Raw genomic sequence first — 12,041 nt, forward strand, 5'->3', positions numbered from 1 at the left:
AAAAAAATCCATATTCTTTGGAATATACAAACAAAACAAAGAAAAGAAAGAATGAAGTCCAACATATAAAACCTCTCATTCACAGCATTGCAAAAACAGAAGCGTTCACAGTTTCCCTCTGGGAATCTTCCTATACTTCCTTACACTTAAGATGTCCCTAAGATGCAGTAAACTCACTAAGATTTATTTTTGTTTTTTTGGGTTTTTTTTTTTAAGGTTTTAAGTCTTAAAAATAGAAGTGAACCGAAACTCTCTTTTAGGGCTGTGGAGACCTTCAAGCCCAGGCACGTTGGGAAGCCACAGGCCTGGAATCAGGCTGGATACCCTCTTACCCACCCTCGCTACCGCTGCACCACCAACTGGGGCCTCCTCCTTCCCAGAAGCTCGTTCTCCTGCCGGGAAGCCTTTGCCAGGGCCTGGCAATGAGAGCCACCACCCCTGGGAGCGCTGACTTCCCAAGGGTTTGCTCCTGAAACTCGTGGATGAACGCGGCAGGGCCCGCAGAGAAGTTTCTGGGATCCCTCCAGGCGCCGGGCAACGGGAAGTGCGTTAAGTCCTGACCCTCGAGCTCCTTCCTGACCTCCTCATCCTCAGTAGGGCCTCCACACGGCCTCCTCCAGCCTGGCCGTGCTGGCCATGTTGGTGGGCGAGTTGCTGTGGCTGCCTTCGGCCTCCACCACGTCGCTCTGGTTGGGCAGGCTGGGGTTGAGCAGCGCGGAGCCCGTGGAGGCGTTGGTGCAGGGCGGGTGGATGCGCGGCGGCGAGCGCTCCCCGCCCGAGATCATGGAGAACTGGTAGGAGCCGGCCGAGGTGCCGTAGTACAGGTGGTACGAGGGGGAGCTGGTCTGGAAGGGGCCGCCCTGAGCCTGGGAGGAGCCGGGGTAGGGCGGCGGGAGGTACGTGTGGTACCTGGAGGCCGTGGACATGGCCGACATGCCGATGCCGATGGCGGAGCTGACGGGCGTGGGCGTGTAGGTGAAGGCGCCCGGGTAGTGCATGCGCGGGTCGGAGATGGACGGCAGCGCCGGGAAGGAGCGCTCGATGCCCACCCGGGGGTCGCTGAACGCCGTCAGCTCGGGCGCTCCTGGGGAGGGGAAGGGAGGGAGGGGAAGGTTATGGGATCACCAGAATTCATGAGGTAAGGAGGAACCTCTGAGATCATCCAGGCCCAGCTGTGCCCCGTGCCCAGCTTGTTGAACTGAGTGCCACGTCCACGCCTTGGGCACCGCCAGGGCTGGGCACTGCAAAGCTCCCTGGGCAGCCCCTGCCAAGGCCTGAGCTCCCTTTCCTGATTCAGGTTGGACATCAGATGGAATTTCCCCCTGGAAAGGGTGCTCAGGCCTTGGGAAGAGCTGCCCAGGGAGGGGATGGAGGTGACCAGGGAAGGGCTGGAGGTGGCACTCAGTGCTCTGGGCTGGGGACGGGGCACTGTTGGGACTTGATGACCTTTGAGATCTTTCCCAGCCCTATCTGGGATTGGTTTATCACAACACAGCTCATTTGTTAAAATTCTCTATTTATTAAAATTCTCTGTTTCTCTGCTCTTCCCACAAATCCCCCAGAACCTCAGAACGAGCTTTGCCAGAGAGCCCCTAAAGGGCGGGGGCAGCACCTGGGCCACCAGTTTGTCACCAGGGAAGTGTCTCTTTATCATGGAGAGCCCAAGGGTCGGGGACAGGGTCACCAGTTTGCCACTGGGGAAGGTCCCCTTGGCATGAGGGCAGCAGGGGTGGGGACAGGGCCAGAAGTTTGCCACTGGAGAACATCCCTTTGTGATGGAGAGTCAGGGTTAGGGACAGGGCCACCCGTTTGTCACCAGGGAAGCATTCCCTTGGCTTGGAGGCAGCAGGGGTGGGGACAGGGCCAGCATTTTTCCCGCGGGGAGTGTCCCTGTGTCCCTTTGTCCCGGGGGCGGCTCCTTACCCGAGAGGCGGCTGGAGAGCTCGGCCGTGAGCGAGGTGATGCCGCCGGCCCGGCCAGGTGAGATGGGCGTGGCCGGGTGCACGGCGGGCGTGGCCATGGAGCCCAGGTACTGGTAGGACTGGTCATAGGACCAGGGCGGCGAGGGCTGCACCTGCCGGGAGTCTGCAAGCACAAACACACCCATGGTTGCTTTCTATAACATTATTTTATTTTGTTTTATTTTATTTTATTTTATTTTATTTTATTTTATTTTATTTTATTTTATTTTATTTTATTTTAATTTTTTATATTAGTTTATTTTATTATTTTATTTTATTTCATTTTGGTTTATTGTTTTATTTTATTTTATTTTATCTTATTATTTCATTTCATTTCATTTCATTTAATATTGTTTTATCTTTTTATTATTATTTTAATATTTTAAATATTTATTAAATGTTAAATTTATTTAAATTTATTAAATATTTAATTATTTAAAATTTTATTATTTTTATTATTTTATTTTATTATTTCATTTAATTTCAATTTTTTTCCTTGCAAAGCTTTTTTGCTGTTTCCCATTAATAACAGGCAGGAAAAATTACACACAAAATTGCACACAGAATCACTGGGTTGGAGCAGACCTTTAAGATCATCGAGTCCAACCCAGCCCCAACACCAGAGAAGAAGAGAGGGAAAACCAGATTAAAATTTCCAAGGGGAAAACTCCTCCTCAGTCTTTGGAGCTGTGTGTCCACAGCTCTTTCAGCCAAAAATTGTCATGCAGGGCATCAAGGAGACCTCAGAGCCCACCCAGTGCCACCCCTGCCATGGCAGGGACACCTCCCACTGTCCCAGGCTGCTCCAGCCCCAGTGTCCAACCTGGCCTTGGGCACTGCCAGGGATCCAGGGATGGAATTCCATGCCAGCCCTGCCCACCCTGCCAGGGAACAATTCCTCATTGCCAAGATCCCACCCAGCCCTGCCCTCTGGCACTGGGAGCCATTCCCCCCTTGTCACTGCAGTTCCTGGGGGATGCAGAATCTATAAAACCACCAAGGGATTCTTTTCTGCCCACAGGACTCCTTGGGATGAGGTTTGGAATCAGAGGAGCCCAAAAAGGAGTTGGTCCAAATCAGTTGCCTCAACTCTTTCCTGCTTGTTTCATTTCGCAGGTGAAGCTGAGATTTTGAAAGATCTCATTTTTGTATAAATCAAAGGAATCAAAGACTTTCCTCTCCCCTTTACCCACCCAAAATTCCCCCCCTATTTTTAGTAAAATCTTTTCTGTTTTCTTCAGCTTTAAGAGCATCCTCCTGCAGCTCCTTTAAGACAAATGCCTTCGGTGAAAAAAAAAACAAATGCTGGATGATCTGCATGCAGATAAAACTGATACCAGCAAGGAAGGGAAATTTCCCAAGTCTGAGATGAAGACTTTGATCTCCCATCAGAAAGGCCATCTGGAAAATATTCTTTTGTTGTTCTTTAAGGAGATGAGTTTTACATTTTGTTTGTTCCATCTGTTTACAAGGCAGGATTTATCCAAAACCCCCAGCTTCTCAAAAGCCACTGCTGAAGCTGCAGATTGAAGTTGGATTTTTCTGCCGAGTAACAGGTTCAAATCTAGATATTATTTATATTTTTTTTTTTTCAAGCAGCCATCCTTCAAAATAAAATCAGTTGTCTCATGTTGGTAAAAAAGCAACATCCAACCGCATCAAATGGGCTTTAGGAGGAACAAGAAGAGCACAAAAGCTGTCGTGTTGTGGATTGCAGCATCACCTGGTTGTTAATTTATGGTCAGAGTTGATTCAAGGGCACAGGGAGGGACAGGAGGGAATCCAATCTCTGGGGGTGGCGTTAAAACAAACACCCCAAAGCGTCCCCAGAGTGAGCCAAGCCTGGGCTGACACTGCAGCTCTCGGTTCTGAAATGGGGGTCATGCAGCCACAGCTCCTGAATTTCAGCAGGCACTCCATGGATTTCAGGACCTCTCCCAAGTGCTGGAATCCCAGGAGCAGAATTCCAATAGGGAATCCCAGGCAGGGCATGGAAAGTGCCTTGTCCAGTCCTGCCCAGGAGCCCTGGCTGTGGTCTGCCACAGCTCCCTCTGTCACCCCCTTTTCGAGGGCTCTGCTCAGCTGTACCCCGGAATCCTGGAATCCCAGAATTCCAGAAGGCTGCAATCCCAAAATCCCGGAATCCTGGAATCCCGGAATTCTAGAATCCTGGAATCCCAGAACACCAGAATCCCAGAATTCTAGAATCCTGGAATCTCAGAATTCCAGAACCCCAGAATCCTGGAATCCCAGAATCTCAGAATCCCAGAATCTCAGAATCCTGGAATCCCAGAATCCCAGAACACCAGAATTCCAGAACCCCGGAACCCTAGAATCCAAGAATCGCAGAATCTCAGAATCCCAAGTTGGAATCCCAGAATTTCAGAATCCCTGAATTCTAGAATTCTAGAATCCTGGAATCTCAGAATCCCAGAATTCTGGGATCCCAGAATCTCAGAATTCCAGAATCCCAGAATTCCAGAATCCTGGAACCCCAGAATTCCAGAATCCCAGAAATCCAAAATCCTGGAGTCCCAGAATCTCAGAATCCCAGAAGCCTGGAATCTCAGAATTTCAGAATCCTGGAAGATCCCAGAATCTCAGAATTCCAGAATCCTGGAATCTCAGAATCCCAGAATTCCAGAATCCTGGACTCTCAGAATCCCAGAATCCTGAAATCTTGGAATCCCAGAATTCCGGAATCCTGGACTCTCAGAATCCCAGAATTCCAGAATCCTGGGATCCCAGAATCTCAGAATTCCAGAATCCTGGAGTCTCAGAATCCCAGAATCCTGGAATCCCAGAATCCCAGAATCCTGGAGTCTCAGAACCCCAGAGTTCCAGAATCCCGGAATCCAAGAATCCCAGAATTTCAGAATCCCAAGTCGGAATCCCAGAACACCAGAATCCCAGAATCCTGGAATCTCAGACTCCCAGTACCCCAGAATCCCAGTACTCCAGAATCCCAGTACTCCAGAATCCCAGAATTCCACAATCCCAGAACCCCAGTACTCCAAAGTCCCAGATTCCCATGGACACCAGTAAGAAGGTGCATGACAAGATGGAGGAAGCAGGATTTTGTCACAGATTTACGGAACACGGCGAGAAGAGTGGATTAAAACCTGGTTCCCTTCTTTCCGTGCCACTGAAATGAGCACCCCGGGATGGGCGAGGTTGGAGGGACCCTGGGGGTCACCGGTGCCACCTCTGGGTCCCCCCAGAGCCCAGGGATTGTGGGATTATATTCTGGAATGTCCCAGGGAGGAGACTCCAGCCCCTCTCTGGGCTCTGCTCCAGCTCGGTCCCTGCCCAGGGCAGAAGTTGTGCCTCCTGTGCAGGGGAATTGCTGGGCTCAGGCCCTGCCCGTGGCTCTGGGGCCATTGCTGGGCCTGGAGCAGAGCCTGGGCCTGCTCTGACCTCTGCACACAGGGACAGACACAGGGACAGACACAGGGACAGACCCAGGGACAGCCAGAATTCCCAGAATTCCCAGAATCCCTGGGTTGGAAGAGACCTTCAAGACCATGGAGTCCAGCCCAGCCCCAACCCCTCAACTCAACCCTGGCACCCAGTGCCACATCCAGGCTTTGTTAAACACACCCAGGCATGGGGACTCCACCACCTCCCCGGGCAGCCATTCCAGAACTTTCTCACCCTTGCTGGAAAAACCTTTTCCCTGCTCTCCAGCCTGGATTTCCCTTGGTGCAGCTCGAGGCTGTGTGCTCTGGGTGTGTCAGTGCTGCTGGAGAAAGAGCCCAGGGCCAGCTGAGCCCAGGCCCCTTTCAGGAGCTGTGCAGAGTGAGGAGGGCAGCCCTGAGTCTCCTTTGCTCCAGGCTGAGCACCCCCAGCTCCCTCAGGGCTTCCTCACAGGGTTTGTGTTCCCAGCCCCTCTCCAGCCTCCTTGGCCCCTCTGCATGTGCTCAGTGTCCCCAGGTCCTTCCCAAGCTGAGGGGCCAGAGCTGGGCACAGCACTCCAGGTGTGCCCTCAGCAGTGCAGGGACAGAATGACCTCCCTGCTCCTGGGACAGCCAGGGACAGACACAGGGACAGACCCAGGGACAGACAGACCCAGGGACAGACACAGGGACAGACCCAGGGCCAGACCCAGGGCCAGGCAGGGCTGAGGCCCCTCTCTCTCCCTGGGGCTCCTCTCCAGGCTGAGCAGCCCCAGCTCCCTCAGCCTTTCCTGGGCACGGAGCTGCTCCAGGCCCTTGCTCAGCTCCAGGAGCTCCTGGCCCTGCTGTGCTGAGGAGCCAGAGCTGGACACAGCAGCCAGAGGTGCCCCCAGGGCTGGGCACAGGGGCAGCATCAGCCCTGACCTGCTGGCAATGCCCATCCCGATGCACCCCAGAAGGAAAAACATCAGTGCACAAAAGCTGCATCTTGACTAAAAATCAAATCATGAACCGAAATCTCTGTAAGAACGTCCACTAGAATCCTGGAAGTCCCTGACCTGCCCCATCCATTTCCTGTTACCTTCACCTCTGGGGTTCCTAAAGCAATGCCAGCAGCCCCAGAGACCCCCTTTATTAATCTCCTCATCCCATTAAGTCTCTCTTAAGTGAAGGTTCAAGCAACCAATCAATTATCTGTCTTGGTACCTGCATTCCCAATCCCTGAACTCGCTCTTAAAGATTCCTTTTTTGCCATCAGCCTGGTTAAGGGCCTGCACTCTACTGAGGGATGTTAATACAGTGAATTATAGATGTACACACATGAAAGCAGGTTGTGCTGATAACCCCAGGCACCACCCTCCCAGTTCTTTTTAATAAAAAGTGGAGAAAAGCATCCCTGGAATTGCATTTTTATGGCCCAATTTCAGTACCAAGAGGCAGACCCAGCTCCCAGCAAAGTTTGCATTTCCAGCTGCTGGATCAAGGGCCTCAAACAATATTTTATTTTGAGGATATCTGCTTTCCTTCAGTTTTCAGGTTTCCCAAAATTAAACTGGAACGGGTTGGAATTGAACCCATAAAAAAAGGAGCAAAGTCTTTCCTGCTTTCCAAATAAAGAGGGCTCAGGAGCTGGTAGCTTGGCATGGGGAACTGAAGTGGTTGAAGTTAATCTGGTGAAAATCTGCTGCAAATAAACGGGAGTTGCTTCCCAACTGGGAATATCCGTGAAGAGATTTCCAGGCAGAGCTGCTTCAACACAAAAAACCCGAAGAGTTTTGGGTCCGCACAGTTTTCAAGCCAAACAGGATCCCCCAAATCACTGAAAAGCAGCTCAAAACAACACATAACCAGGGCTGTCGGCGCCCAGTCCTCCCAGCGCTTCTCCCACCAGCGATTACTTTCCATTTCTGCTTTTTATGGTGTGAGAAAACACATTTCAAACATGAAAACAGTTATTAATTGCAGCCAGCCCCTGCAGGGCCAGAATTATGGTGCAATAATTCACACCTCTCCGCGCAGTCAGTCACGAGCTCTCCCGTCCCCTTCCCTCCCGCCTCACACCCCATTAAGCACCGACTATTGAACCATCATCTTTCGTGCCTCGTCTTGTTTTATTGCCCCGAAATCGCCGCGTTCTGCGGGCGCTCAGCAGCTGTAATTAACAGCTGTAATTAACCCGTGCAGATGTTGCGCAACCTTTAACGATTTAACCAAGCGCGCTCTGGGGGGAGGGACGGGGGTGAAAAAAACTACCGAGGAGAGCGGGTCTCCCCTTCGCGGGGTGCTCGGGCTGCTTTCCCGGCTGTTTCCCGGCTGTTTCCCAGCTGTTTCCCCAGATGTTTTCCCAGATGTTCGCCGGCCCAGCTGTGCCCGCGGGGTGCAGTTACGCGCTGTGGCCGCTGGGTGGCGCTGGCGCTCCGGGCAGCGCCGGCCCCGCGGAACCCCCCGGACCCCCCTGAGCCCCCCAAAAACCCCCTGAGCCTCCCAAAAATCCCCCCGATCCCCCGGACCCCCCCGAGCCTCCCAAAACCCCAAAACCCCCTGACCTCCCCCGGACCCCCCTGAACCCCCCAAAACCCCCTGAGTCCCCCTGGACCTCCCTAAGCCCCCTGAGCCCTCCCGGATCCCCCTGAGTCCCCCAAAACCCTCCTGAGCCCCCTGAACCCTCCTGAGCCTCCGGACCCTCCTGAATACCCCCGGATCCCCCTGAGACCCCCCTGAGCCCCCTGAACCGCCCCCAGAACGCCCTGAGCTCCCCGGACCCCCTGAACCCCCCCCCCCGGGCCCCCCTGAGCACCCCAAAACCCTGAGCTGCAGCTTCCCAAGCCCTCACAGCACTCTGGGAATGGCTCCTGCTTGTTCCCAACCGGGAATTGCACAAAAATGCATCCCTGCAGCTCAGGGCACTGTGAGGGTCCAAGAGTGGGATGCACAGGAGGGGGCACGGAATGATGGAATCTCCTGAGTGGGAATAAACCCCCAGGGACCCCCCAGTGCCAGCCCTGCCCTGCCCAGAGCCCAGCAAGCCCAGCCTGGGCATCCCTGGCAGCGCTGGCCAAAGGCTCCTGGAGCTGTGGCAGCCTCGGGGCCGTGCCCATTCCCTGGGCAGCCTGGGCAGTGCCAGCGCCCTCTGGGCAAGGACCTTGCCCTAAAATCCAACCCAAATCCCTCCTGGCCCAGCTCCAGCTGCTCCCTGGTGCTGTCCCTGTGCCAGAGCAGAGACTGGAGCTGTCCCTTGGGACAAACTGCAATCCCAGTGAGTCTCCCCTCAGTCTCCTTCCCTCCAGCTGGACAATCCAAATCCCCTCAGCCTCTCCAGGATGGTCCCTCCAGGCCCTTCCCCATCCTCCCAGTCCCTCACCCAGGTGGATCCACCCAGACCTGGAGCCATCCCTGCTCAGCAGGCCCTGCCTGGGCAAGAGGGACAAACACCTGCCAGGGACAGGAGCCTTTCCTGTCCTTTCCTGGGTGTGACACAGAGCAGAGTTTGCCTCCAAAGCTGTTATTGACAGCCCAGGACAAAATGCAGAGTAACCTGACCCACTGAATGGTGTCGTGCTCAGGGCAGGGGGTGCAAGGAGGAGATCTAAGGTCCCTTCCTTCCCAAACCATTCTGTGATTGTGAGAACTTCCTCCACACCTCAAGGTGAAGGGTGAAAGCCTCTGCCAAAAGCACAGCACAGCTCCTGAGCTCTCACAGGGCACTGGAAAACTGCCCCAAAGCACAGAGGATGCAGAAATCTCTGGGACATAGAAGCAGAAAGTCCTGGGATGGTAATTCCACGTGATTCTGTTTTGGAGGGAGCACAATGTAAAGCACACCTCATGGAATCCCAGAATCCCAGACTGGTTCGGGTTGGGAGGGACCTCAAAGCCCACCCAGTGCCACCCCTGCCATGGCAGGGACACCTCCCACTGTCCCAGGCTGCTCCAGCCCCAGTGTCCAACCTGGCCTTGGGCACTGCCAGGGATCCAGGGGCAGCCTCAACTTCTCTTGGAAAAATGAAAGGATCCCTCCAAAAACATTGTTATCCTGCCAACCCTAGGAAGCCACAAATCAGCAATTTTCAGTGGGTGATTCATAAACCCCAGGTCATATTTTAACTTGAGGCCACAGCAAAAACCCCCTCCCTATTTCAATGTAACAAACAAACCAACCACACCACCCTGCCTAAAGGGAAACCCCCACAAGATCTTTATATCCTGACCAGAAAATGCCTCGTTAAAAGCTCCAAACCCAAAGCAGGTGACAGATCCTGGGGCACCAGGGGCTGCCAGGGAGGTGTGGATGTGGCTGAGCCCTGCTGTGGTTCTGGAGCATGGGGAGAGCTCTGTGTGTCCCCGTGTCAAATATAGGTTAGAAACTGTTGTAAAATAGCTGATAGATTGTTAAGCACGTACTGTTAGTTGGTTATTATATTGTAAAAGGGGTTAAAAGGTAGTTATAGGAAATAAAGTACTCGAGGTACCATCACACACCTCAGTAAAGTGCACCAGAGCCAGCCCTTACAGAACTGTAATGGCCAATCAATTAAATCACCTTAAACCTTCATGCAAATGAAGGATCCAAAAAGAGACCAATCCAAAGGGACTAAGAACAGCATAAAAAGGGGCTTCTGACCCAGGGAAGCTGTGCAGCTCCACCTGGGACATCGGGGCCATCGCTGCTGAGCAGTCCTAGAGCCGGCGCTGCTCCATCCTTGAGGGAACACTCCTGCTCGGCCCGCGGGCCCTCACGCTTTAGGCCTTTCTTTTATTATAATAAAAGCTGAAATCACTTTAGCACTGGGTGTCTGCTCTTGCTTTTATCACCCACAGGTCACACACTGCTGCTGCTCCTGCTGCTGCTCCCGGATCCCGGCGGGATCCCGCGGTCCCGGCAGCTGCGGGCAGCAGCAGCGGCAGGGTGGGAGTCAGGCTGTGGAGCGGGCGGGGAGCAGGTACACCCTGGAACGGGTCTGACTGCTGCCTTCATCCCCTCTCATTGCCTTCATCCCCCTCTCACTGCCGCCTTCATCCCCTCTCATTGCCTTCATCCCCCTCTCACTGCTGCCTTCATCCCCTCTCATTGCCTTCATCCCCCTCTCACTGCCGCCTTCATCCCCCTCTCACTGCTGCCTTCATCCCCCTCTCACTGCCGCCTTCATCCCCCTCTCATTCCCTTCATCCCCCTCTCACTGCTGCCTTCATCCCCTCTCATTGCCTTCATCCCCCTCTCACTGCTGCCTTCATCCCCCTCTCATTCCCTTCATCCCCCTCTCACTGCCGCCTTCATCCCCCTCTCACTGCCGCCTTCATCCCCCTCTCATTCCCTTCATCCCCCTCTCACTGCTGCCTTCATCCCCTCCCATTGCCTTCATCCCCCTCTCACTGCTGCCTTCATCCCCTCCCATTGCCTTCATCCCCCTCTCACTGCTGCCTTCATCCCCTCCCATTGCCTTCATCCCCCTCTCACTGCTGCCTTCATCCCCTCCCATTGCCTTCATCCCCCTCTCACTGCTGCCTTCATCCCCTCTCATTCCCTTCATCCCCCTCTCACTGCCGCCTTCATCCCCCTCTCACTGCCACCTTCATCTCCCTCTTACTGCTGCCTTCATCCTCCTTTCATCCCTCTTTCATTCCTTTCATTCTCCTCTCATTCCCTTCATCCTCCTCTCACTGCCACCTTCATCCTCTCATTCCCACCTTCATTCTCCTCTCATTCCCACCTTCATCCTCCTCTGATTCCCTTCATCCTCCTCTCACTGCCACTTCATCCTCCTCTCATTCCCTCATTCTCTCACTGCCTTCATCCTCCTTTCACTGCTATCTTCATCCCCCTCTCATTCCCACCTTCATCCTCCTCTTATTACCTCATTCACTCTCACTGCCACCTTCAACCTCTTCTCATTCCCACCTTCATTCTCCTCTTATTCCCTTCACCCCCCTCTCTTCCTGCCTCTTAAACCACCCCTGCCCTCTCCCCCTGTGGTTCCCTGCCCCAGACCCCTCCTCCAGGTGATTTCTGCCCAGCCAGGACGGGCAGAGGCGGCGCGGGCAGCCCCGAGCTCTGAACCCTTCATCATCACCCGCTATTTCCGTCCCATAAAATCCCCCACCCCATCCCGGCACGGCCACAGCAGTGGCGAAATCGCCGCTGCCGCCGCTGCCAGGCTTTTCTCTCGCCAGCTGCACAAATTCCTGTCACTCACACGCAGCAAAGCCCAAAAGCGGCTCCGCAGATCCGGCCTGGAGCGGGCACGGGCTGGGTGGGAACTGGGAACAGCCCGGGGGTGCCACCCTGGGGGCACACGAGAGAAGAGCCGGCTCCTGAATTGCCCTAAAGGCTTTTCTGGGGCCGGCATTTGTCCCCTTTCCCCTTTCCTTGGTGTCTAATAAATCTAATAAAATATAAAAAATATATAATACATTAAAATATATAATACATTAAAATATATAATACATTAAAATATATAATATATAAAATATAAATCTGTACATCTAATCTGCATTACATTTGCTAATCTTTCCAAAGGGAAACTTTTTTTTTTTTCTGGTGTCACTTTGCCTTCTTCCCTCGGAGTGTGAGGCAAGGAACGCTCTTGACTGGGCTTGTTCATTCACAGAGGTGTCTTGCCCAATCCAGGAAATGACCTGTGAGCACAGAAATACTCCGTGTACTTTTGAGCTCGGCAGAAAGATGCCA

General features: G+C 53.4%; 1 protein-coding gene across 5 annotated transcripts in view; it reads right to left on the bottom strand.

The window, feature by feature from the left end:
- Positions 1–590: 590 nt before the first annotated feature.
- Positions 591–12,041, bottom strand: part of RUNX1 (RUNX family transcription factor 1) — a 171,879-nt gene continuing 160,428 nt past the window's right edge. For 3 of the 5 annotated variants that reach the window (XM_066571707.1, XM_066571711.1, XM_066571709.1), the window contains 2 exons: positions 1,924–2,085; positions 591–1,084 (listed from right to left, as the gene is read on the bottom strand). In XM_066571707.1, the coding sequence (XP_066427804.1) occupies positions 591–1,084; positions 1,924–2,085 (656 nt within the window). Of the gene's footprint in view, positions 1,085–1,923; positions 2,113–12,041 lie in introns of all 5 variants that reach the window. The other 2 variants (XM_066571708.1, XM_066571710.1) reach the window with 2 other exon arrangements.

Source organism: Molothrus aeneus, chromosome 2 (genome assembly GCF_037042795.1).
Source record: "Molothrus aeneus isolate 106 chromosome 2, BPBGC_Maene_1.0, whole genome shotgun sequence".
Taxonomy (NCBI): domain Eukaryota; kingdom Metazoa; phylum Chordata; class Aves; order Passeriformes; family Icteridae; genus Molothrus; species Molothrus aeneus.